This window comes from Sprattus sprattus (assembly GCF_963457725.1).
Source record: "Sprattus sprattus genome assembly, chromosome: 1".
NCBI classification, from domain to species: domain Eukaryota; kingdom Metazoa; phylum Chordata; class Actinopteri; order Clupeiformes; family Clupeidae; genus Sprattus; species Sprattus sprattus.
Genome location: NC_137920.1, coordinates 34,482,928 through 34,508,619, shown reverse-complemented (window position 1 = coordinate 34,508,619; position 25,692 = coordinate 34,482,928). Strand labels below are relative to the sequence as shown.

The 25,692-nt window shown below is 42.5% G+C and overlaps 2 protein-coding genes across 2 annotated transcripts; one reads left to right on the top strand and one right to left on the bottom strand.

Annotated features, from left to right (window-relative positions):
- Positions 1–944: 944 nt before the first annotated feature.
- Positions 945–3,713, top strand: LOC308369367 (microfibril-associated glycoprotein 4-like; the record flags this gene model as incomplete). The annotated part of the gene is made up of 6 exons (XM_080843780.1): positions 945–959; positions 1,568–1,780; positions 2,010–2,106; positions 2,376–2,546; positions 3,093–3,275; positions 3,703–3,713. 6 exons carry the CDS (start codon positions 945–947, stop codon positions 3,711–3,713), a joined length of 690 nt encoding a protein of 229 aa, XP_080699906.1.
- Positions 3,714–12,643: 8,930 nt separating this feature from the next.
- On the bottom strand, positions 12,644–25,337 carry LOC308377711 (synaptogyrin-1-like; the record flags this gene model as incomplete). Its single annotated transcript, XM_080854450.1, has 4 exons — positions 12,644–12,745; positions 13,396–13,541; positions 16,027–16,264; positions 25,239–25,337. 4 exons carry the CDS (start codon positions 25,335–25,337, stop codon positions 12,644–12,646), a joined length of 585 nt encoding a protein of 194 aa, XP_080710576.1.
- Between the last annotated feature and the right edge of the window lie 355 nt (positions 25,338–25,692).

The window sequence follows — 25,692 nt, the reverse complement described above, 5'->3', positions numbered from 1 at the left end:
AATTGGACAAGAATCTGCTTATTCTGGTTCGGGCTTTTTTGTTGGAATACGAAGCTTGGCTTTGGGTGACCGTAGCCAGTCAACAATGGAAATATTGCAAACAAAAACATTAGCTGATCAACTTTCAGTGTAGGACTTTTGCCATTTTTCAAGTTTAATGTTGCACTTGTTCATGTACGTTCAGTGTCCTAAACCTGGCAACCTGCAGTGCCCATTTTAAATGCTTGCTGTCAGTGTTACATATTGGTTCTCCAAGATTCTCAGTGCTTCATGTCCCATACCTGCATGGTCTCATGGTTCCTCAGTGCTTCATGTCCCATACCTGCATGGTCTCATGGTTCCTCAGAATAATCAGGATGCAACTGATCAGTGATTAGAGCAAACCTACCGCATACTCTTGAGACTCATATAAAAGTGCCCACATTTTGAAGTTAAGCTTATCTATTTAGCAGATACTTTTATCCAAAATAACATCCAAAAAGTGAGAAACGTGGTTCTGGGCTTGTATTTACCCAGCATAGACTGATGTCTGCACTTCTCAATTTCATACTTACCTGTTAATCTACATTCTACAAGTTTACTTTCTGTTAAAAGGGAGTTTTTTTATGTAACAAAACAAGTCATACTGGTTGCACTTCTACAACTTTGTTTAAACGCCCACCTCTGTCACCTGCTCAAAGGCGTAATCCACATTGCCCTATAAAAGAATTGGTGACTGCAAGTACCAGAGTGATTACCCCGGGACAGCTGCACGTAAACAAAGGTGAGGTTATAATTAGCTTCTATTGCAAAGCAATTACAAGAGTTAACTACTCGTTATTAGTTTAAATTTAAAGTATTTGTCAAAAAAATAGGGTAACAACAGACATTATTGATATTTTGTGCATTCACATTTGAACATGCTCTATGTTAAACCTCGCATTTGATCTTTGTAGACACCAGAGATGGGCACCATGATGGTGAGTGACAGCAGAAATGCATATTTTTGTATAAAAAAAAGTAATTTCATATATCAATTTAATATCAGAGGCCTACAAGTATGGGTAATTAATAATGTTAATATTTATGAGCTGCAGAAAACTATGAAAGGATTTGTACATCATAGCTCATATCTTTGATTTGTCACACATTGCCTCTGTATACAATATTGTCATGCCTCATATCTCCAGTATTTGAAATGAGTTCCAAGGTCAACTACAATGAGTGTATCTGTGTCCAATCCACTAAAGGTGGAGTCCATGGTCCTAATCCTGTACACCATTTGTCAAATTCAGCAATTGCTCCACATTGTCCTTTAGCTGTCTGTTCAGTGTGTGTGCTCAAAACCGGCTCGGACCAAAATATAAACAATTCTAGCCAATAAACACCTTGCTTCTGCATGGAAAGGAAATGGTTTAATTTGATTGGATGTTCAGCTCAATATAACAATGTCAACAAACTTCCAGCCGAATTGTGGATTATGCCTTTTATTTAATCTATTTATATTGTATAAAACATTTGTGAAGGACAAAACCAAGAGACCAATGCTTTAGTATTTCATTCACATTTCTCTCCTCAACACTTGCAGGTTTACTGGTCCCTTGCTCTACTTCTTCCTCTGCTGGTGCAGTCTCTCCCCATCGATGAGGAGGACCTGCCTATTGACTGTGAGGATGTCTTCAGAAACGGATCGATTCACAGTGGCGTTTACACCATCTACCCTGTAGGACAGGAAGTGCCTATGGAGGTGTACTGTGACATGGGCTGCATTGACAATGAAAGCAATGAAGGCCATTGGACAGTGAGTACCAGCTTGATTCATAAAAAGAGTAACCTAGGTGCTAGTGGCATCATACTTTTACCTGAAGGCTAACTGTACAATCTAGCTTTGACCAAAAGTTTATGGCGTAAATATTAATCGTCACACAATATGAAATTAAAACATTTCTTTGCATGACTTGAAAAAAGTTGAATACGCCTGTTTTACATGGTCTACTATAACCTACATGCTTCTAACACCTTCACATCAGGTGATCCAGAGGAGAATGGATGGCTCTGTGAATTTTGACAGGACATACAGTCAGTACGAGGAGGAATTTGGAGAAAAAGACGGAGAGTACTGGCTGGGTAAGATATCTACAATAAGCTGTATTTCATTAGGCAGGGTTTGCAATTCGGTTCAAAATGTTGTCTATATTTGAGCTCAACAGTCAATAAAATGACAGCCTTCCCTCCTGTGCTACTGAAGCACGTGTGTTGATTGGTTGGAATTGTTTCTGTCTCTGTCCGAGCCGCTATGTTTGTTTCCTGTTTTTCTTTCCATGTCAGACATGCAAAACATAGTTTATTGATTTCCATTGTTTGTTCATGTTTCTTACAACTAATTTTGCCTTTAGGTCTCAAGAACATACATCTGCTCACATATGGGGCAAAGTATATGCTGAGAGTGGACCTGGAGGACTTTGAGGGGGGGAAGGCCTCTGCTCTATACGGAACCTTCTTTATAGAACCAGAGTCGGACGGGTACAGACTTCATGTGATTGACTTCAAGAATGTCGGTGGTGCAGGTAAGAGCGATCTCATTTCACCTCATTGTTTTTGCTTTGAAGGAGCATTGTGTAGGTTTAAGTGACATTTAGTGGAGAGGTTGCAGATAACAACCAGCTGAACACCCCACCCTCATCCCTCCCCTTTCAAGCATGTAGGATAACCTATGATGGCTGTCAGTTAGCATAAGAATGTGAAAGGCGCTCTCCGGAGCCAGTGTAATGGTTTGCCCATTCTGAGCTTCTTGACAACATGGAAAAACATGGCAATGAAACATGGCAGACACTGTGGAAGAGGACCTGCTTCTTATGTAGATATGAAGGGCTCATTCTTGGATAACGAAAACACAATAATTATGTGATATGGTATGATAGGTGATTATACTTTAATGAAAAAGTGTATAAATACTATATTTCATTTCTGCTAATAGATCACCTTCAATCCTACACACCTTTAAAATACACAGTACATGTTTTGTTTGTACGACACAATGTACTTCCATGCTTGTTATTATTGTTATATTGTTTATTTTTTACAAATACCAATGAAATGTATTCTCCTTCCAGGTGATTCTCTGGCCAATCACAACGGAAACAAGTTCTCAACCTTTGATAAGGACCAGGATTCCTTTCGATGGGGTCGTTGCAATACAGGTCACCAAATGGGAGGATTCTGGTTTCACTACTGCATGGATGCCAACCCTAATGCTCTATACCAATATAAAAACTATGTTGTCAATGACGGGTCTGGTTTGTATTGGAGATCAACGAATTTGTCCCAACTGAAAGCCATTACTATGAAGGTTAAAAGGTTTAGGGCTAATCTCGGTAACTATTGAAGACCTCGTACCACAATTAGACTTTAAGTGGTCATCCTGTTTAAGAATGGACTAAGACCATGTTTGTGAAACTAGATGTATTAAGAACATACTGGGATTGATTTCTGTATATATTATGTGATAAAGTCATGATTTAATTTCTTCAGTAATTTACTGCTTTGGATCTCATATTGCAAACACGTTGTATGTTGATGCATTGGGTGTTTCACGGCTATTCTATTCCTTGATTTGCCTTCTGTCTTTCAAATGAAGCCCCAAATAAATATGTCAACCTTGCCATCCGGGAATATTTTTTTTCTCTCTTCTCAATTCTAATGTGTGATTTGATTCCGATTTAGCTCAAGATTAATCAGATGAGAAAATCTCCAGCATGTCTAAATGGTTTGTTTATCAACATCACTCACCCATAGACTCAACTTCACTCAACTCATAGCATCTGGCCTCTCAGCACCCACGATACTATTGTCAATGAAAGGCAAAAAATAGCCCACAAGCAAAGAAAATACTACGCATCATCTTGAGACACTGGTGCAGTAACCAATTTTGTTCACTTAAGGATCACGTTCGCCTTGTCTTTTCACAAAAACTGTAGAAGCGAGAAGCGCAACTTAATGTACGAAAAGCAAAATGGGCCAAAATAATTGTTGCTAGCAAAAACATTTGAATATCCGCCTTAATTCTCTGAGCCCACCTCTAGACACAATGGTCTATGTTGTTTGTTGATTGATGTATCGTCTTAAAATAGTCATAGAAAAAACAAGGACTGTGTCGTTATTGCTTTTATAAAATATAGTAGGCTACATTTAAACATATAGCCTAAGAACAAACACATGTGTTAATACATATGTATGTTTCACTTGTTGTATCAGAGTTGTTTGTACATAGTTTGACTTTGTGGAATTTTAAATGAAGCCTGTGACACTCACGGAAGGTTGGATCTGCCTTCACCGGCTTTGCTGTGCACTCGCTCTTCTTATATTTTGGGAAGTTCACTCTAAATAGCGGCTCACCCGCTGAACTTGTTGCTTGGGGACGCCCAGTATTTCCATTGAAATGCAAGGCTGCCAGGTAGAGTCTTTGGAGGGGCAAGTATACATGCATGTGTGTACGCGTGTATACTTGTTTTAACAATACATAATAGTTGTGTACACATTTCTTAAAAAAAAAAAAAAAATGATTGTATTGTTATTTGCATAACATTCAAAGAAAAGGAAAGACAACATTTTTGGGCACAAAACGCAGAATGACGCAATGGAAAGACTCAAACGACGAGGTCTGGAGGTGAGGGCTCAGCTTCTCCACATCTTTTAAAAGCCCGCTTGTTACTCAAAACCTTCTCTAATTTGTAGAAGGCTGGTGTCCCTGTATAACCATACATTTAAAGTGTTTGTTGTTTTTTTTTTGTTGATATGTATGTAGTGCCCCCTAGTGTACAGCTGACTACGCCACCCCTTTAGCTAACTGTTATAATAGTGTCAGAGCAAGGGGAGCTCTGCCCTAATGATTGTACAGACACAGGTACGTTTAGAAAAGTAGAAAGTTAATCTTTATTTGATTCCATGAAGGAAGTTGTGCGTGTTGGTCAATAAATAATACATACAGATGGGAATAGTCACAGCCGCCAGTTAATTAGTCAAGCCAACGAGAGGGAAAGAAAAGCTAGTGGAAGCTACAGTCTCTATAACACACGTGAAAGGTGCACACAACCCTTTAGGCAACACACTACAAACCTCAAGTTCTAGTGAACCACTCACATAAGTTAAGAACTACACAGCACTGCAACACTAGTCATTAGGTGGGGTGTCAAACTCAGGAGACTGCTTCCCTGGGCCTATAAAGGGTTATGGCTTGACCAGTACAGGGGCTGACTATGGGGAAGACACTGGACAACATAAAAGAAAGAAAGAAAACCCCTCTAACCTGGGACTCACAACAATGTTCACCAGGACCTACAAACAGTCCCCAGGCTAGAGGGGAAAATCAAACCAAGTCACTCGGGAGTAGCAAACTCACTCACACACACGCATACAATCAATCTCTAAAGAACAGCAGCTAGCATGGTGCAGCTGCATCAGTCTGTGCAGTATTAGTGCAGTCAGACTAGCTCACTTCTGATAACATCCCGTGGGACCACGATCGACGGCCACGTCCGCATTGGCTCCCAAACTTGCAACGAGCCACGGAACCCACAACGCTGCCTCACACAAACACTAGAGCTAACAGCATGCTTAGGACCCCAGGTATCTGTAAATATGCCCGTCTTAATTACTCCACTCTTCCCAGCCCCTAATGATGACGTAACCAGGTACAAGAGCAAGAAAGGAAAGAGAAACATCCAAACAGAGAGTGCACTCACCCAACTATTTCCACAGGCTACATGTATATATTTCATATGTAGATAAACACAAGCCTTACATTTACAGTGCAAATTGGGTGAACATACCTGCTGTCAACCATTTGCTCTTGTCTCTTGAAGTGCGTTGCGGATGCAAACACTGGGGGAAAACAGGGTCTTCATGGGTGTGGATGTCTTGGACATGGTTAAGGATGGAAGTCCACTTTGCCACTCTCTCTGGCCCTGAAGTTGACAAAGCGGCTGCCCAGAACAGCTGCAAAACCACTTCTTCAGTTTCTCACATTTCTTGTTCTGTGAAATCTTCACCAGTTTCTTGGACAGTTCTAAAAATACATATTTTTGTCATACACAGACACAGTATATTGAATACAAAATCAACACCCAAATAAGCTCTAAATAATATTCCAAACAGGGCGTACCTTCAATTTATTGTGTGTAAATGAGTGAAATCATTAAAAAATTGCCATTTATGAAGTCTTTCTGCTCTGATTATAGAATAAGGAAATCACCAGATAATTATTGATGTGCTCCATGACTTTTCTAATGAAAAGTGCCGTGTGGAGAAAGCATACCTAGAGTAACCAAACATACAGTTTTCACATGTGAACAGGGACTTCCTTCCCCTTCCCCTTCCTCCCCCGGCACACAAACACAGAAAAAAATTCCCTTTTCGATGTGCCAGACATCATAGTAGTGTTCATCTTTCTTCTTCCATGTCTGCATCTCTCTGTAAGGCCTCCTGCTTTAAGTAGAGTTTGGACATACCAGGTCATAGACAAACCTCCTCTACTTCACCCTGTGTGTGCCATCATAGTGTTCTTTCTATGAATCCCTTTTCCAGTTAGATAAGCAAATCACAGAATGTACTGGTAAACATGTTTCAGTGATTCTTGAGATAAGGGACAAAACAGGTTTTGATTTTCCCAAAAAATATTTGGATAACTTCCAAAATATATGATTACATTTCTGTCAAATGAAGTTTTGTCTATCCAAACATGTTTTGGTTCAACCTCCCAGTTGTATATTTTTTATGTTAATTGAATGTTTGCTGGGTCAGCACTTGATTTTTGTCAACACCATCATAAACATAAATAGACTTATGGAAATGATTTTAAATGATCTTATCAGAAATGTTTGTACTCATTAGTTTTCCCAGTTCCCCTTATAATGTACACAGGTCTTTAAATCATTAAAAACAAAAGTGTAGAGCCAAAGAAGTCAATGTTAAATGAGTAGAATTGAAATCATACCACGAATTACATTTGTCTTTAACCTTCAGATTTAACAGAGACATTTTTAAGCATTAAAAATACACATCTACATTGGAAATGTGTTAGTCTTTGAACAAATATCCTTCAAGGAATGAAACAGATACCATTTTTTTTTTAAACTATAAAATACTATATCTGAAGGAGTTGACACTCTATATCTAAACTAGATTTAATTCGACACATGAAACTGAAATAGCAATAAAAATCCATAGGAAGTGATATTTTTGGCATAAACAGCATTAAAATGATTAAAATGGACACTAAAATGGCCTTAGTCAACACCATCAGAGAAAGTCAACTCCATCAGACACAAATGTTGATGGTGTTTGATGGTGTTTTGATGGTGTTGACGTCTGATGGTGTTGACAAAAAAAGTACATTTCTCCTTATATCACACAAGATTCTCACAGGAGCCATCTTGTTTATCATCTGTTGATCATGGTCCAGCCAATCTATATAAATAAACACTAGATTGCAGAACATTTTACTCTAATGTTGACTCTTTAGCCATTTTGGAGTTGATACGCTATGGTTGTGACGTGTGCATATTAGTAAATAGATATGAAAAACAAAGTATTATTAAAAACTTACCAGAGCTCAAATTTTCTCATGTCACCAGGAAGACCAAGGAGGAAGGAAAGGGGTCCTTTGAGTTAATGCTGTCCTAAATTATTCCTGATTTTTTCCCCAATTTAAAAAAGTCTGATGGTGTTGACAAAAACTCTGGACACATGTTCAACTGACCAGAAAGTATATTAAAAATGTTTCAAAATTATTTGTTTTAATGTCTGTGAAATAAATACTATGTTATTTACATTTGATATAGATAAAGTTAAATTTTATGTCACTTTTCAGACTTTTTAAAGCATTGGAGTGTGATGTGACCTGCTTTCGGACATGGGTTTTTGGAGGCACTGGTCACATATCACATCATTTAGAATAAAAACTAAATGTTAGACAACAACAAAACACACTTTGTTGTGCTACCCTTTTCCTGTTGATGAGATTGGTGAGGCTTTTTAAAACATATTATGTACATTTTAAGATGAAAAACTGTGATTTATGTCCCGGACATGTTTTGTCCCAGGTCTCAAGAATCACTGTATGCACATGTTATGCTTTTATGATTCTGAAGGATGTCAGGGCCCTCACTTGCAGTATAGGACAATTAGGCAAATATGTTTGCAGAAAAAAAAAAAACATCATGTTCCATCAAAAACGGGAATGTTTATGTATGTTTGCATGCAAACATTTATGGATACCAGAAGTGAATCATTTCACTCCCAACTAACTATGGGTTTGCTCCTACAACATAAATTTGATTCGCTTTCATGGCCAATGTTTTACTAAATAGCCAGCAGTATAGCTGCCTGAAGACTTGAAATGGCGTCATCTGAACTAGGGACATGAGAGCTTGTCTTCTCCTTATTAATAAGTGCTTGTCTTCTATAAGATCCTCTTTATCAATTAATGCAATTGGTTACTATTGATACTATTTAGAACATGTATTTGTTTTTCTTGGCCACATTTGAGTCCTGCTGGATAAATATGCAAGAAGTTCAGAGGTAGGGTGCTTTTGTTTATGTTTTTTTATTTTATTTTCACACATGGAAACACACAATCTTACACTTGTCTAAATACAGTTGTTTATTGGACACGTTTGTATAGCAATAGTATACGTTTTATAATGATTCCAAAAAACAACGCTAACCGCCCGAGTCAAGGGGAAAGACTGTGGGGTAGGATAGTCAACACAATGCGCACCATACGGAGTAAGACATGTTTGTACAGAACTATTGTAATGCCGCAAAAACGTTTCCATTTTCTTCCAAGTACTCAGACAGATAGTTACAGCCTCACATATGCAGTCATCTCCTAAAGGATTGGCTTTATCCATGAGTCTCAAAAGATAATTTATTGTGTTAACAAATTCTTATTGTTTGCATTGCAGAAATAATCTTGTATACAAATCGACATTTAGTGACACCTACTGGTTAATCTTTTTTTGACTCCCATTGCAATTTCAAATAGTCCACTAACATAGAGCTCCATTACTTAATTTTGAGCATTCATGACCTATGTAGCAAACATTCATCTTGCAAACATGCAGAATTACATTTTCTTTTCTTGTAAATTAGTCCTTAATTACCTTTTTCTCATTTTTATCCCCAATCCCAATCATTTTGGAGTTGACTTCATATACATACAATTCAGAATCTGTGTATACAACATGTATTTATATGTATGTACATACACTGTTGAATCACACAGACGCGCGGAGAAGTGAGAAAGTTCGCTTTCAGTTTATCACGGGACTGTAGCCGAGGCAAATCACAGTCGCATTGCTCAAGCTATCACAGACGCACATCTGACTTTGAGATCGTTTGGTGAACAGATGAAGGAAAATAAAACTAGTTTTAAAAATAATTGTTCATTTGAAATGTATTAGGATGTAGGAGGCAGTTGTGTGTGAGTGCTTAATGTCACCTACATAGCTATTTACAGAATTGTTTTTATTCTTTTTTCAAAAATACATTGCTAATGGCAAGAATCCTTTACTAGCATTTAAGCTGTTCTGTCTCAAGCACCTGTTTGAGGTGTGCTGGGATGGTGATGATAAAAGACTCCCAAAAGACAGTTAGAGTCCCATCGCTAAAGGCCTAGCCTAGGTTGGGTGTGTGGTATTTGGACGATTGGCAGTCAGCACTCAAGGCCTGTGGTGGTGAGAAGCATTTGGCAGTCTGGTCATCCTAACGAACACACACACAAACACACTTTGATATACAGATATGTTCAGACGTCTGCACACACATACATGACGGTGCCTAGAGTAACAGATACAACGCAGTGATGTTAAGCCACCTCAATTCTGCTGACAATCAGATGTGGAATGGGAAGAAATATCAACCACATGCATATCATTACAAATCTTCTAAATCTTCTCCTTGTTGAAGTAAATGCACAAGATGCAAAGATATCTGGATATTCATATGATGCTCCACATCATAAACAAACATACTCACTACCTCCCAAACATGGCAGTCCTGTAGCTAAAATTAAACGTGTTTTGGCTTACTCATCTATGTTAATATTTAGGGTTTGCATGGGTCAGGCTGTGGGCTTCATCTGGCCTGTGCTGTTAGACTGGGCAGACGGGGGATTGTGAGCTAAAGGCAAAAAGATCAAAGGGTCCACAATTACACACACACAGCAGAACACTTTCACACTCACACATATGACCCTCTCCCACACACACACACAAATGGAAGCCATAGCATGAGCATGAAATTATAACATTGTGGTCTCATTGTGTGTGTGTGTGTGTGTGTGTGAGTAATATGACCAGTTTCGTCCCTAACTCCGCTCCAGCAGGATGTAATGCAGGGCTGAGGGCTAGGTGCTGTGGCCACATCCGGTTGGTATAGTCATCATTAAAACTACCTGGTGCCATGATTTCACTCAATTTTAATGAGCTCATTAAATGAGCTATTACTCTACATTGGATTTTGATTTGAGTATATTGGACAAGTGATTGGATCAGCAAAAACCATTCAATTAATCAAACCATCAGGTAGTATATAGCCAATTGATTGACCACACTAAACAAATTAAACCCAGTTTGATATAGAAGGGCCCTCTTTTCCTTCTAAGTAATTTTCTGCTGAAATGTCCAGTGCCTTATTCCCGTAACTTCTGGTAAAACAGGTCAAATTGTGGCATTGTTCTGACTGCAGCTATTTTCCATTGCTAGATTTATAAGCACTCTTATCACTTCCCCGTTCAGCTAAAGCCCTCTCCATAGGTCAAAGGTCATATGCCACTGACTTATATCACATGCCACCAAACAATATGGGCAAACCAATGTCTTCTTGGTTGAAGGAGTCCAGTTAGTGTTACAGTGAAAACTGAGCTGAGTACAGTTTAGCTGCGCCAGGTTTAAAACGCCCCACTCCTTTTATTAATCATCAGGCTATGAGAGATTATTTGTCTTAAGAGGAGGTGGGTGGGGTGTCAGTGTGTATGAGCTCTGTTCTAATCTAGTGTGGCTCTCCCTAAAAACTGCCAGCATTGTATCTAAGAGACAGAAGATTCTATATGACATCCGTTCCTGCCATGTCTAAAGACGCAGCCCTGATCCACCCTCCTGCCACGCCACATGCGACCGGATCCCCTAACACACCCCTCCCCCTCTACACACACACCCTGGGCCGGAGAATCAGAAGTCCTGGCGTTGGTAGCCGGCCGAGCCGTCAAAGGCGTCGGTGGTGTTGGCCTGCTGGTAGGTGCCAGAGCCACCGCCACCGGGGCTGCCCAGGTCGTCGCCGGCGGAGAAGGCGCTGTAGGGGGCGGCGGCCACGTCCTGGCTGGGGTCGGTGTACTCCGTGGAGAAGAGCGCGGAGTCGGCACCCAGGAGGTAGCGCTTGTAAGCCAGGAAGGACAGACCCGCCTTCATGGCCGACCATGGAGAGGAGGAAGAGGAGGAGGAAGAGGAAGAGGAGGGAGGGATGGAGCAGAAGGAGAGGAATGGAGGGAGAGAGGGAGGAAAGCACAGTGGTGGACAGGTGGTGGTATGATGGACAGAACGGCAATAAAGAGTCAATAAAGGACAGCATGATGGAGGGAGCAGAGGAGGAGGAGTGAAGGTCACGGAGAAGATATGTTATTAGAAGGAGAATAAAAAATGAAACATGAAAAATGAAAAAGGGAAATGGAGGTGAGGATGGGACACAGACATAAGAAGTTAGTTAGCAGGAAACTGAAGCAGGTTAAATTAGTCTGCTAAAGCACCATAGGTACTTTCCTTTGTTCTTTGGTTGTTTCACATTAATACTGAAATATGTATTGCACATAAAGGCTCTCAAATGAGAGCGGTATGCTGTTGTATAAAATGAAACTTTATGAAGGAGACTACAGATATGACTTGGACTTTGAGTAACCAGTGACCATGTCTACATTTACATTTCCGCACATTACTAGGCCTAAACTGCACCAAACTCTTGCATTGGTGCAATATACCTGGCTGACATGCCAACGCACGCATGCACACACTCCTCCACATTTGTCTTTGGCTTCATGAATCTTTGTCTGTCTCCCACTTCATTAGAACACTGTACTTTGTATACTAGTACATGAGTTCTATATAATTCAGTGACTTTGACCTGTGACCTTTGAACCAGTGATTTTGACATGTTTGTAGCACAATTGGGTAACTTTTCAGAAAAGAAATGTTCACTTGAAATAAACACTTGTGTGTAAAACATCAGAAGAGCCTGTAAAAGTTTTCATACTTATTTGGTCACTCGTGAAATTAGATTGCAAAGCTGTCAGCGGCAGAGAAAGAGAACAGATGAGTCCTGTTTTGTGTGTGTGTGTGTGTGTGTGTGTGTGTTTGTGTGCGTGTGTGTGTGTGTGTGTGTGTCTGTGTGTGTGTTTGTGTGCGTGTGTGTGTGTGTGTTTGTGTGCGTGTGTGTGTGTGTGTTCGTGTGTGTGTGTGTGTGTGTGTGTGTGTGTGTGTGTGTGTGTGTGTGTGTGTGTGTGTAGTTGTGTGTGTAGGTGTGTGTGCGTGCATATTGTATAATACAAGAGCACAAGTGAACTGGTTAGAAAAAGAGACAGATCTAGAGAAGCAGTAGAGGGGAGAAAAGGAGGTGGTTATATGATGGGGGGAGGAGGCTGGGGGGTAAACAGCTTGTTGTACTCTTCTTCAAACGACACGGTCCTCAGCTTCTCCAGGGCCATAAGCATCAGGCCACCCTAGGGAACCCACACACCAGGAAGGGAACACACAGATCAGCACCACCCACCCAACACAGCCTCTGGGTTCAGCGCCACATGGCAGCGCCACCTGACTCTACTGACTTTGTTTTATGGCCTAAATTTGTTTGTTTTTATGGTTGGCCAATAACCAGCCAACACTTCTAATTAGATCTAATCCTCTCAAAGGTACCAACAGCAACTTAACTTCTGTACTTACATTTTTTATAATGAAATAAAAATATAAATTATATTTACATAAATGTTGCTAAATAACATTTTTTTTATGGTTGGCCAAAAAAAGAGCTTTGACTGAAATCAACTATAAACGCTTAAGATCTAAACACCTCAGCAATACCAGCAGCAAATCATCTGGCGAATGAAGTGATTGCACGGACACATAGGGCCAACCCGTGAGAGGACCGTGGGTGTTTCAATCAGGCAGGAAAACTGGCTTTCATAACTGGGATGAAAGTATTGCATGCCCGTTTGCCACAGATGAGCAAACCCACCCAGTACAAGCGCAGTGCTTGTACTGTAGACTTTTACACAGGACTGTACGTGCAGCATGAGAGAAGAGAAGAGGCTGAAGGAAAGAAAGAAGGAGATTGCGTGAACGACAAAAGAGTGAGTAGAGGGAGGACGTGTACCCAGGTGAAGATGGAGAAGAAGGAGAAGGTGATGGCGGCCCGTGCTGCGTCCCCTCCCTCCCTGAGGGGGTTGTCCTCGAGCTTGGACACCTGCCACTGGTTGGCCAGCAGACAGAAGCCCACGAACCACATGAAGGCCCAGAAGGCTGCAGAGAGAGAGAGAGAGAGAGAGAGAAAGGAAGAGGTACAGGGAGACAGAGGGTGAGAGAGAAAGAGATAGAGAGAGAGAGATAGGGAGGGAGTCAGAGCAGGAGATAAAATATGGGAGAAACTTAGTTAAGTTAACACTGCAGTTGACCTGAAATTCACATCTCCAATTTAGAGAGATCGGAAAGGTGGAAAATGGAGGACAAACACCTTCTTCTCTGTCACTCATTGTGTGATTGCACCGCAGTGGCACATTTGAGTAAGTATTGTTGATTGCCAAGCAGCAGCAGCAGCAGCTGAGTCTGCACGACCATATGGAAATCCATTGGGGGAGATGTCCACACGTGGGTGTGTAAACGGCGGAGGGAGTTTTTCAATTCCATGAGTAATTACACATAGTGTGATACGGAGTCACAACTTGATGAACTACTTCCATCTGAGGAGGACCTGGATGAGTATGTTTAGGAGATTCACGTTTTTAACACGCAACACATTTGCTAGTGGTGTTAGTAATGCACCACATAGTCATAAACAATAACCAAACCTTGCGTTTCTGTGTGCAACAGATAGGGTAGCTTATATTAGCAAATCATGTAATTGGTACACACACGCTAAAGTACACCAATGATTTGTATAGCCTCCAAAGTGTTCCAGTGCACACATGTTAAGAGCAGACATGGTCAACTTCATATACAGTAGGCTACAGACTACTTTAAACTTTGTTAACAATCCCAGCCTAATTTTTTAAAAACATGATTATATCCACCTTTGTGGATTAAATTGTCAAATGTATTTTCTGTTTCCTGAGTCTTTCTGGTAGAATTTGAACAAGGGACATCGAGGAAGTTGTGCCCCTCACAAGGAGCCTGTGTGCTTGGTGCTGGCTGCAGAGGCGTTGGGGAGGCACAATAACTGGAGCGCTTGAGAAATGAAATGTCCTCAGTGCTCTGCGTAAAAACAGAATCAATCCTAATCGCATTAGCAGCTAGTTCTGTCTGAATGTGGCGTTTAGTGCCGGCTCAGACTCACATTGTCTGTTGTTTCAGTGCCAACAGGGTTTGGAGACACTTCCTTTGGGTTGTTTATGTGTGTGAAAGTCTGTCTGTGAGTGTGTGTGTGTGTGTGTGTGTGTGTGGGGGGGGGGGGGGGGGGGTTGTATGTATGTATGTATATGTGTGTGTGTGTGGGGGGGGGTGTATGTATGTATATGTGTGTGTGTGTGTGTGTGTGTGTGGGTGTTTGTGTGTGTGTGTAAGTGTGTGTGTGTGTGTGTGTGTGTGTGTGTGTGTGTGTGTGTGTGTGTGTGTGTGTGTGTGTGTGTGTGTGTGTGTGTGTGTGTGTGTGTGTGTGTGTGTATGCGCCTATGTCTGCGAGTGAGACAATGTGTGATTGGGCTCTTTAATCGCTGCCCACAGTGCAGGCCCTGACAGTAGCAGGCCCAGATCTGAGCCCCTTCCAGAGTCAGCTGATGTTTGGCTCACGGCCTCCTCCCCCTCCCCCTCGCCCTCCCCCTCACCCTCGCCCGCGCCTCTGTCAGCACCGCGCTAACACGCCTCCATTGTGCTCCCTGCACGGAGGGCAAAGGCTCTATTGTTTCACGGAGCTCAGTTACGCTGCGCAGCTATCATCCCTTAGTCTTAATTGGCCGGCCAGAAAAGGGAAGCGTTACTAGACAACGGTGCGCAAAAACTGGCCCCAAATCAGAATCGCAGTGAAGAGATACAACAGAGTTGGAGTCTGTGTTTAAACAGGCACCAGTGTCTATCATTCAGCTGAAGGGGGGTGGGGGGGGAGGTTGGTGCCATATGCACTGGGGTTTTCATTGCTCACTGTCAGTAGACACTAACTCCTAGACTCTCCTAGGTCTCTTTGGGTCTGGTTTGAGAAGAAGGGAGTCACTGAAATGAATAACTGCAAATGCAGAAAAAAAAAGAAAAAAAAGTGTGACACTAACTCCAAGACTCTTTTAGATCTCTTTGGGTCTATTGTCGATGAGTAGAAGGGCATGCACCTATTGTCTGCCAGATGCATCCTGCCAGTTAGCAGCTGTGTCGGGTGATGCGTGTCAGCTGTACGGGAGACGAGTAAACAGAACGAATCGACAGGCTACCACAGCCATGCTGTTTGAGCCTCACTCGCGCTGACAGAGGGCGCTGACAGCCACCAGAGCACCGGCCGCCCCAGCAGAGGATCCCCACGTGAGCCTAGCAGACAAACCAGGCCTTTGAGATTACAACTAAACTAAGTTTTGAGGCCACAGATGGTGCACTTAAGGTTTTAATTTACTTCTGGTATAGGAACATGTAATCTATGTATGGAGGTTGAAATGTAGTGTACCCAAGTATTACAACATAAATGGCCCTATTTAGATCAATCTCCATCCATCAAAAATGTAGGGTAAGATAGAAATTCCAACTAATTTGTTCTATTTATGCCTAATTACAGTAAAATGGTGTATTCATTATTTTGTCAGGACAGTCGTACCGGAGACACCGACGTCAGCCAGCACAGCCTTCTTGCGGTCCTTGACGCTGCTGATCTGGGGGAAGTAGACGTCGAGGGCCAGGAAACCAAGGCAACAGAGGAAGGCCATCGTGCCCATGCCCACCGCGTAGTTGCAGGCGTTCTGGTTGCGGTTGAAGATGCAGTACTCCTGCGCCTCGTCTGGCCGGTTCACGTAGCCCTCGTTGGCGATGCTGCCGAAGATGACGATGGCAAAGAGCTGGGGGGGGGGGGAGAAGGGGTGAATAAGGGAAGAGAGAAAAAGAAGAAGAGACAACTATGTGAGGAAGTACTTAAGTGTTCTTGCACTGTTTCAAGGGTTTACGGAGTTAGAGAGAATATCATGTCTGAAATTATAAAGAGCTAACAAAAAGTAAAAGAGCAAATGAAAGAAAGCCAAATACTACTTTGAGTTGTATGAAAATACCATTTAACCGGTTATATTTTCAATGCAGCAATGTCTCACTAGCCCCGCTGCATAAGTTGACAGATTGACCACAAACTGATGAAAACTTCAGTTAGGTAACAGCTCATACTGTAGTTCAACTTCCCCTTTCTTTATCTTTTCTGCAAGAACAAAAACAGCTTCTGCTGTACAGAGAATCCACATTAGCACCTTTATATGATAACTCTTTTTAAAATATCTACAGGCAAACATTCTTCTGTTAGATATGGCTTAGCAAAATGTATTTTTGGCTCCGTAAAATCTCAATTTAATTAAGTTCCCAACATTTCAAATATGCCTTGTCAAAATTTGAGTACATAGCAGTCTATCTCAGAGAGAACTGCTGCCAAAACCTTAATATCTCCAAGGAGATGGATTTTCATTTTAAGATTCGCCTGAGGAAACCCCCTACATCACAGGATGTGCCAGTGTGTCTGTGCGTGTGTCTCTGTTTGCGGATTTGCTTGTGTGTGTATGTCTGTTTGTTGTCTTGCCCTGCAGGCATCTGTTGGTAAACAAAGCTGTATGTTTTGTCCTCCCCACTTGTCTGTTTCTCCCACTCTCTGTGGGTAGGATGTAATCACAGTGTGCAGAGGTGGGGGGTGGGGGGGCATTCTAGTGGGTTTACACAGCTGTCCCGTTGAGACTGTGAGCTTTCAATTGACTCCCCGAGGCCACTGATTGTAAAATGGAGCAACGCCTTGCAAGCTGTGGACAGTGAGTGGAAACCTGCTCAAGTCTGTGGCACTGGCCAACCAACAGGTGCACTTTACATATGCTCAGTGTTCCAAATTGAGGTGGGGAAGGTCTTGACATTTTAATTTTTATTTACATATAATGTATATAGCTTTGTCCCCTTCTTCCAATCTCCTTAATCATCTTGTCACAACCCTCTTTTAAATCTGACCATCTCTCTCTGAACCCTCCCTTTTGCTCTTTCTCTCTCCCTCTCTCTTTCTCTCTCTGTGATTTCTCTTCAGCCTCCGTCAGAGTGAAAGCCCTGGGTACCGTCCTATCTGGCTTGGTCATTGCCCCCTCCTCTGCCTCACACACACTCATTAGGCCCTCAGTGAAAAACCGGGGAGGATGGAGGGATAGAGAGATGGAGGGAAGGAGAGGAGGGGGCAAAGAGGGAGGTCTATTTATAGTTGCTCTGGTTCTTGCTCTCTTGCCGCATCATTGTGGAGGACCGCAGAGAACTAAAGGATCAGCCTCCATTTACAGCAGCCGTGCATGAGTGCGTAAGAGTGTGTGTGTGAGTCAGTGAGTGTGTGTGTGTGTGTGTGTGTGTGTCACTATGTGTTTCTGTGAGAGTGTGTGTGAGTAAGTGTGTGTCTTTGTGTGTGCATGTGTGTCAGAAGTCATTTCCCCTAAGCAACTATAAAATGACTGAATTCATCAGTGACTTGATAAAACCGAATACTGCTATCTTTCCTGTTTGTGTCTTTATATTGCTCACACTATTTTACATCACGACACATGTTTCCACATCCCTTTTGTGCAAGTACACCAAATGTCTAAATCCAGGTTTATTAGCATCCAAATGGCCATTATGAGCAGCAGGGCCTTCCTGGTGTACGCTGGAACAAACTCTTAGCACTAACTCTGACTCCGTCTCCCTAGTCCATTCTTCAACTGTGGTGTGACTCTCTGGCTAAGCCTAGCACACAGTTTCAACACGAACGCCGGAAGGACTCGATGGTCAGGGCGTGACATTGGCGCACGGCAGGTGCAGGTTTGTCAACTGAGCACGGAGACTCCTGTGCCTTTCACCGCTCCTCTGAGCCTCATTGAGTCTCTCAATCGCATTTGATTGGCTCTTTGTGCCCCTGTGGTGAATTCGCCACAGCCGTGTCGGCACATTTCACAACAGCTTGGTACATTCTGTCTAGGAGGCCAGCAGAGACTTCTGGCTATCTGAAAAAAAAACATTCCCACTTCAGGCATGATCCACCATGACTGAGGCTGCTTCCTTTCATTCGTGTAACGGACCAAAGTTTGCCAATAGCCCTTCTAATAAGTGTACATAGCTTTACTGACCATACCCGTCAAGTGTGTGAACTCAAAACACTAAATCAGCCCATCTCCACATTAGCATTAGCTAACATTAGCTCTAGAATGAGTTGTGGAACCTGGAATCAGAGTGAGTTGTCATAGCAGTCACAGCTGTGCACACTTCACGACGAGCGGACACCAGAGGAGTGTCTGGGGCGATGAATCATCCCTCCCTTGCCATCTGACACATCTTTGCTTGGCTGCCACCAGGAGAATGCGACAGGATGAATGCACAGTGGCACGTTTGGTCGAAAAGGAAAGGTCTGTGGGTGTCTTTTCATGGTTTGGACTGTGCTAACACACACTGAACCATATATATATCCTAGACAACCCGGTGACAATCTCAAATTTTTGGTAAGGCCTGAACCTGAGTTAAGGTTAACGGTGATGTTGTTACAAGATCAGTGTACAAGTGTGTGTGTGTGTATGTGTGTGTGTGAGAGAGTTTGTGTGTGTGTGTGTGTGTGTGTGTGTGTGTGTGTGTGTTTGTGTGTGTGTGTGAGAGAGAGACCATATTGAGGCAGATCACATGTTATTAGATGACCATTACAGCACATGCTGCTCTCTGCCACAACAAAAGTCAAGACAAGACAAGAGTTTCCAATAGTCATGGAAACACACACACACACAAATACACATACACACAGACAGACACACACACACACACACACACTTTAAGTGCACAAACACGCCTTTTGCATCTGGGCCGTGACTCTAAATAAGATCAGCCAGGCCTGTCCTCTGATTGGGCGAGATAAATAGGCATCTCAGGCCTGAGATGTTTTTGTGGGGGGTAGGGGGGTGCAGTGACTGGTCACATGGTCTCACTTAGATTGAATTACCATGATATCTATTTTCTTCTGCAGCCAAAAAATTAGAGCCAGATAGGAAGGGAGAGAGAGGAGGAGTGTGTGTGTGAGAGAGAGAGAAAAAAGATAGAAAAGAGTTTTCTTCATTTGTACACAATGTTGTTCTGTCCAGGAACAAGACTGATCTTATCTCATTCGTTCTTCTGTTCTTTCCTCTTGTTCAAACCAAGGACATTCTGGCTCACCTGTCGGTGCAGTGGCTAACTTCTCCAGTCAACTTTCCTCTCTCCTTTCAAACACACACCCCCCCTCCCCTGGCTGCATAACTAGGCCCCTAAGGTCCCCATGAAAGCAGGCATTGTGGTCAGTGCGTGGGGTCCTGATCCTGTGACCATCATTAAAGGGAATTTAATTTTAGACATTAGAGTCAGTTTCTGCATATACAGTATGTGTGTCCGCATTTTATGAGTACACGTAAATGTATTTGTATGTATGTGGATGTGTTTGTGTGTGTGTGTGTGTGTGTGCCTGTGCGTGTGGATGATAATATGAGGCCAGGCGAGTGGGTGGTAATAAGTATACAACATACATAGTATGCACTTCTGTTTCAATGTGTACATTATACATACATTACTGTGACTCGTCGCATGTTATTTATGTATGAGCATGTGTGCTTGTTTGCGTGATTGAAAGTGACTGTGTATGAGTTTAAAGTGATATGGCTTGTATTTCAGTATTTGGCATTGGTGTGGAAGTGTCTGCGTTTGTGTGTGTGTGAATGCAAATGTGTCTACTTAGTGAGTTTGACCTCACTGTGATTCGTTAGTGTTGTAGTTTGTTCGGAGAATTATACTTGGTTGAGCATGTGAATGTTTCTAGGTGTACCACGTATGTGTGCATATGTGTGTGTGTGTGTGTGTGTGTGTGTGTGTGTGTGTGTGTGTGTGTGTGTGTGTGTGTGTGTGCGTGTGTATGGTGCAGTAACAGTCCACAGCTGTCCTGAGTCAGCTGAGAGCTCTTCTGAAAACAATTAGGGCACCAATTAGCACAGTTACAACTCACCCCATTTGGTCCGCTGTCGGAGACATGAGGGGTATCAGTGTCCCTGCACATGACAGCGGCCATTGTGGCTCTAGGTGTCTGTTGCTGAAGCTGATCCGACAGTGGAAGGAACAGCTAACTGTAAGGGCTTCTGGGTTGAACGGCCTGATTGGATGTAGTGGTGGTAGACAGGTTCTCTCTCTCCTTGTCTTCCTTTTTTCTGTTGTCGCTGGGGACTCTACGTTGCCATGGTAGCCACTAGGCTGTGCTAATGGCTGTGCTACTGGTGCGTAGGGGAGTGCAAAAGGCAACGTCATGACGATGGTGTCACAGTGATTTGTGTCCCGCCACCTCTGCAGAGTGGGGCTGGATACGGCAAGACAGGCCACAGTGGGAAGAAGATGTTAGTGGGGGAACAGGCCATTGTTACACGTCTCAAGTGGACGGGCTATTAAAGGAGATCTTGGTGCTGACGGGCCTATAGAAGGTGGACGGCATTTAGAAAGGTTGTTTAAAGTGGCTTCCATTTGAAAAGGACTACCATAGGAAAGAGCTACACTTAATTAAATAGATGTGCCAGTGACCTGACTTCATAAAACAAGATGTCTCCACAGCAGAGAGTAAGAACAGCACATTCTGTTACTGGCGGTGACTGAGAAGGGATTTGCCGAAATCTCCAGGGATGGTGTTTGATTTTATTTCAGGCGTTAAGCTGTTCCTCTTTTTAAGGGGATGAGCTTAGGAAAGGGAATGTTCCTATAAAGGCAGTGATGGACATCAAAGGCCAGTTTTACTCAAATCAACACATAACTAAAACCAACACACACAGACACGTTTGCAGGCTCATGCAAACCATCAACACATACACACACTGAGGTTTAGCAAAAACAAGTGTGTGTGTGCATGCGTGCGTGAGTGCATGCGTGTGTATGTGTGTGCGTGTTTTGCAGTAATAAGCCTGACATTAGTGACTGTGTTAAAGGCTACAGTTTGCAAGTAAGAATGCCACTCAGTCTTTTGACCCATATGCAGCAGCAGCATGCCGCTGCAGATACTAGAGGGCTAACAGGCCCAGAGCACAGGCTCTAGTCCGAATGAATACACACACTAGTATCTAGTTCTACACAAGTGGAATCACACCAAGTAACACCAATTACATCTCAACTTCATTAAACTTCATGGGATGATAAAATCATATAGTACACACATCTCTTAGGCAGATATGCATAATACTATGGGAAATACTGTGAAATAGTATTAAGTGGGCACAAGTGGGATGGTTTATCAATCATTTTGAATTGATGCATGCATTTCGAAAACTAGTCCATTTTGTGTCGGGCTATCATATTGTCACTTTCCAGGACATCAGCCATCACCACCAGTCTCCAGATAAAACGGCTTTGTTTTAAACAGATCAGAGATGCCACTGTCATTCTGTAGCTGAGGAGGTTTTTTATGCCATTATCTGCATGTCTACATCTGACTAGAATTTCCTTTTTTGGGTGAATAGGCCCTCACATTTATATATGAACATCACATACCACATACAAATACCAACCTGTAATTAAAACAAGTTTGTATGAGATTTTGAAGCGGGCAAGTTATTCCGATGACTTGGTACTTTCCCATTGCTTCTCTATACTTCTCTATAAGTCACATAGGAGAACAGACATTGAGATGTGTTTATAAATACAGTCTGCCTGCTGTGACATGGAAGCCAAGGCACCAACTGGCCCACTCTTACTCATACTCTTACTCATCGCAGCACTTTTACAGTTTGGCTGTTTGGGCCCCCAATCCTCTCTTTCATAACACTCCATCCAACTACACTACAAAGGACACACACGCACACGCACACGCACACGCACACGCACACGCACACGCACACACACACACACACACACACACTCCTGACAGTGCAGTGCTGCAGTACATTCTAGGCATGCCATAGCAGTACATTCCACAGGTCTGCTCACGTGCTTGGAGTCAGACTGGAAGACTAATGAGGGGGTTCATTCTGTGAAGTTTTAACTAAAAAAAAGTCTTTCACCTGACCCTGCAGTTATGTGGTCTGGTCTTGTACAGGTAGAATAGGCTATGACTGGACATAGTCAACAGGAAATCATGCTGTGTTCTCAAAAAAAGGGAAAATGGCAAGAAGCATTGTGGGTTTGAGGTAATGACTTCACTTGTAAACTGTTCTGTTGCCCTGCAAATCAATACTCTAGTGTCTATCCATCAATCCTCCTGCCACACACTGTTAAGAGGAGCCACACAGTAAACTGTGAATGAAGACATTAAAGAAAAACACACAAACATGCACACACACACACACACACACACACACACACACTGACAGCAGATTGTTTGAAGGCCACACTCCCCACCTTGTATTCCCTTTTCATTTACTGTCACAAGTCTTTCAATACAGCGAAAGTGATGGAGACCGGCATGGAGGAATGGAAGAAGGCCAAAGAATGATCATGAAACCTGCTAGCCCTCCTCCACTTCTCTCCCTTCCCCAACCAACACTCACATCTCACATAACTATAAAGTTATTTTCCTACAAAATATTAACTCTTAATGGTCCACGTGTGACCCTTAAAGTAACAGTATGCAACAATTATACTTCAGGATTAGGGTAAGGATAAGAAATTTTACCTTAAAAAAACAGCTTGAAAAAAATTGGGGCGCTACAATGACTTTTAATATGGAGAATCGCCTCCGTGCCATTGCCATACCAGGGTCCATAGGCATATTCCCGCTAAATGTAAGATTGCCTGACGCCGCCCGGCTTTCTACTGTCTGCCTAACTAGTAAGTAGCTTATTTGCCGTCTTGCTTTGTCTTGTGTTGCACTTGCTTGATGTTTGACTGTGTTAGGACAGTTGTTGAGTAACTAGTTTGTCATAATGTCAAAGTCAGCACATTTCAAGAGATTTTGTTTGTTTTAGCCGCTAGCATATCGTTGGCGAATAGCAATTGATCCGGAATGCTTCTTTAAAGATAATGACTCAAGTAAATGTATTTCTCTCTCCTTCTCTCTCTCTCTCTCTTTATCTATCTATCCATAAAAGACTCCTCTGCTTATCAGAGCAAACAAGGACAGAAGAGAGAACAGGTGCCAAAAAGCAGTGTGTGTTGAACACCTCCCAACATGGCCATGACATATGATTCAGAGGTCTTTCCTGTGGGGACCACATAAAGCCTTACTGGGTTTTCATAAGCAGACTATAATTACACAGAATTCATACACCTACATGTTACGTCAGTCAAATCCTGAAGATAGATACAGAACCAATGTAATTCTAAAGAGAACATGAGAGTATGCAAGTTCCTATGTTTGTGTATGACTGTAAGTATGTGTGGATGGATGAGTATGTATGGATGAATGCATAGGTGTATGTACGCAAGTGTGTGTGCGGCATCTCTCACAAAGGTGTGCCATCTCATGATGCATTTATTCCCCTCTTGTTCCTTGGAGTTTGTAAATGGAAACATTGTGATGTCACGTGCACTTCCCCCCTGCCTCCCCCGGGAGCGAAGTGTGATTCTGAACACAACATGGAGACGGTGCAGCGATAGAGGTGTGATTCTGAACACAACATGGAGACGGTGCAGCGATAGAGCTGAGCTAAGCAGAGCTCCCAAACAGCCCTTGGGGCGAACAGGTGGGATCCTCTCAGTATGTAGATTTAGCACTGGATAGCCTGTCTTTGTTGTTCAATGTCTTTGTTCAAATAAGGCTGCTTCTTAAAACATGTGATGTGTGATAGCAACCAAAGGACGTACATCTCAATGCCCCACTACCTCAAATAGGGGAATGAAATTGCCATTCCTTATGTATTGAATGAGGATGTGTGTGTTCTGTTTTTACAGAAATAGTTTAAAATCAAAGTGATGGGCCCGACTTTTATTGTGAGCATGTTCATGGAATCTTACATTGAAGGACAATGTCCATGAGGATGTATGCATTATGCACTTACAAACTTGCAGCAGCAAATTCAATTCCTGGTTATGTCAATACACTCACATGACCTACAGCTGTAGCCTACATCTGACCTGAAAATCCTTCCAAAACTGTATTATGTAGTCTATAGCAACTAATAACCATTACTAAAAAGTAACTATGGAAAAGAATAACATAAGGACATGGCTAAAGTGTTTATTTTTTATTTTTTTATTTATATATATATATGGTATCTCTTTTAAATGCACATAAACGTTCTCCTTGAAAGGAATGGCCTCTCCTATCAGTACACATGGTCTGATGGAGATATCAGCGCCATTCAACCACAATAGACTTTCACAGTTTGCTGTAACCATAAAAAACCCTGATAATCAAACGTGGCCCGTGTCGTGCGCCTCTTCTTACACGCCTATGGTAGAGTAGCCTAACCAGGTGACTTCTGTGACAGATTACTGGGGCGGTGACAGAGCGTCCAAAACACGGATAGAATAACATAAACACAGCCAATGTTGGATACAATCATTTCGGTATGAGTAGGCCTACATACATTTGTCGGAGGTCTCCAGATTTCAGCTAGATCTACCCTATACTCTTCTGCGTCCATCAGTCAAAGTCGTCACTATGCAAGCGTTCCAGCTTGACAATGCTGACAATGCTAACCAGCTTGACAAGTTGACAATACGACAACGCAAGCAGCATACTGTAACCTAAGCGCAATATGAATTCAAACTGAGGTTTCACTATGAAGCCCGACACAAAATAACGATGTACAGCTTAAGGTCACCCACAGCACAGGACGTTTACGTTAGGAACACACTTGACTTGTCCGCACAGACTAGCCTAGGCTACATCTTTGATAGGAAACGGCATCTCACCCAAGACACTATTCGGAGAATGGTATGAGGCTGCTGGACGAATGTGATGGGGTCGAAGGCTCCTCCTGCCTTCCCCGCTCCGTATGCCATCCCCTCCATCTTCTGCGTGTATTGTGTCTCTCCTGTCCCGGAATCAGTGAGAGATAGCTCCGCGGCCAATGAGGCGAGCTTGTTATGGAGATGCCTTCGTGATCCTCGTTGGTATCAGTTTTTCAGCCCTACACAAACAACACTACAAACAGCTAATTAACCAATTATGTACTGCTCTGCCTCGCAGTTCTCTCGGCATTTAGGCTACGATATCCCGAAGCAAATATCTGTCATACCACCGTCTCCGATTAGGCAGGCTGTTTCCTTTACGCACGTCGTCTTCCTCTCGCCCTCTCTCGTGATGCGAGGACCAGGACCAGGAGGGTAGTTGAAGAGGAGGTTGTAAAATGTCGAAGCGGCCAAA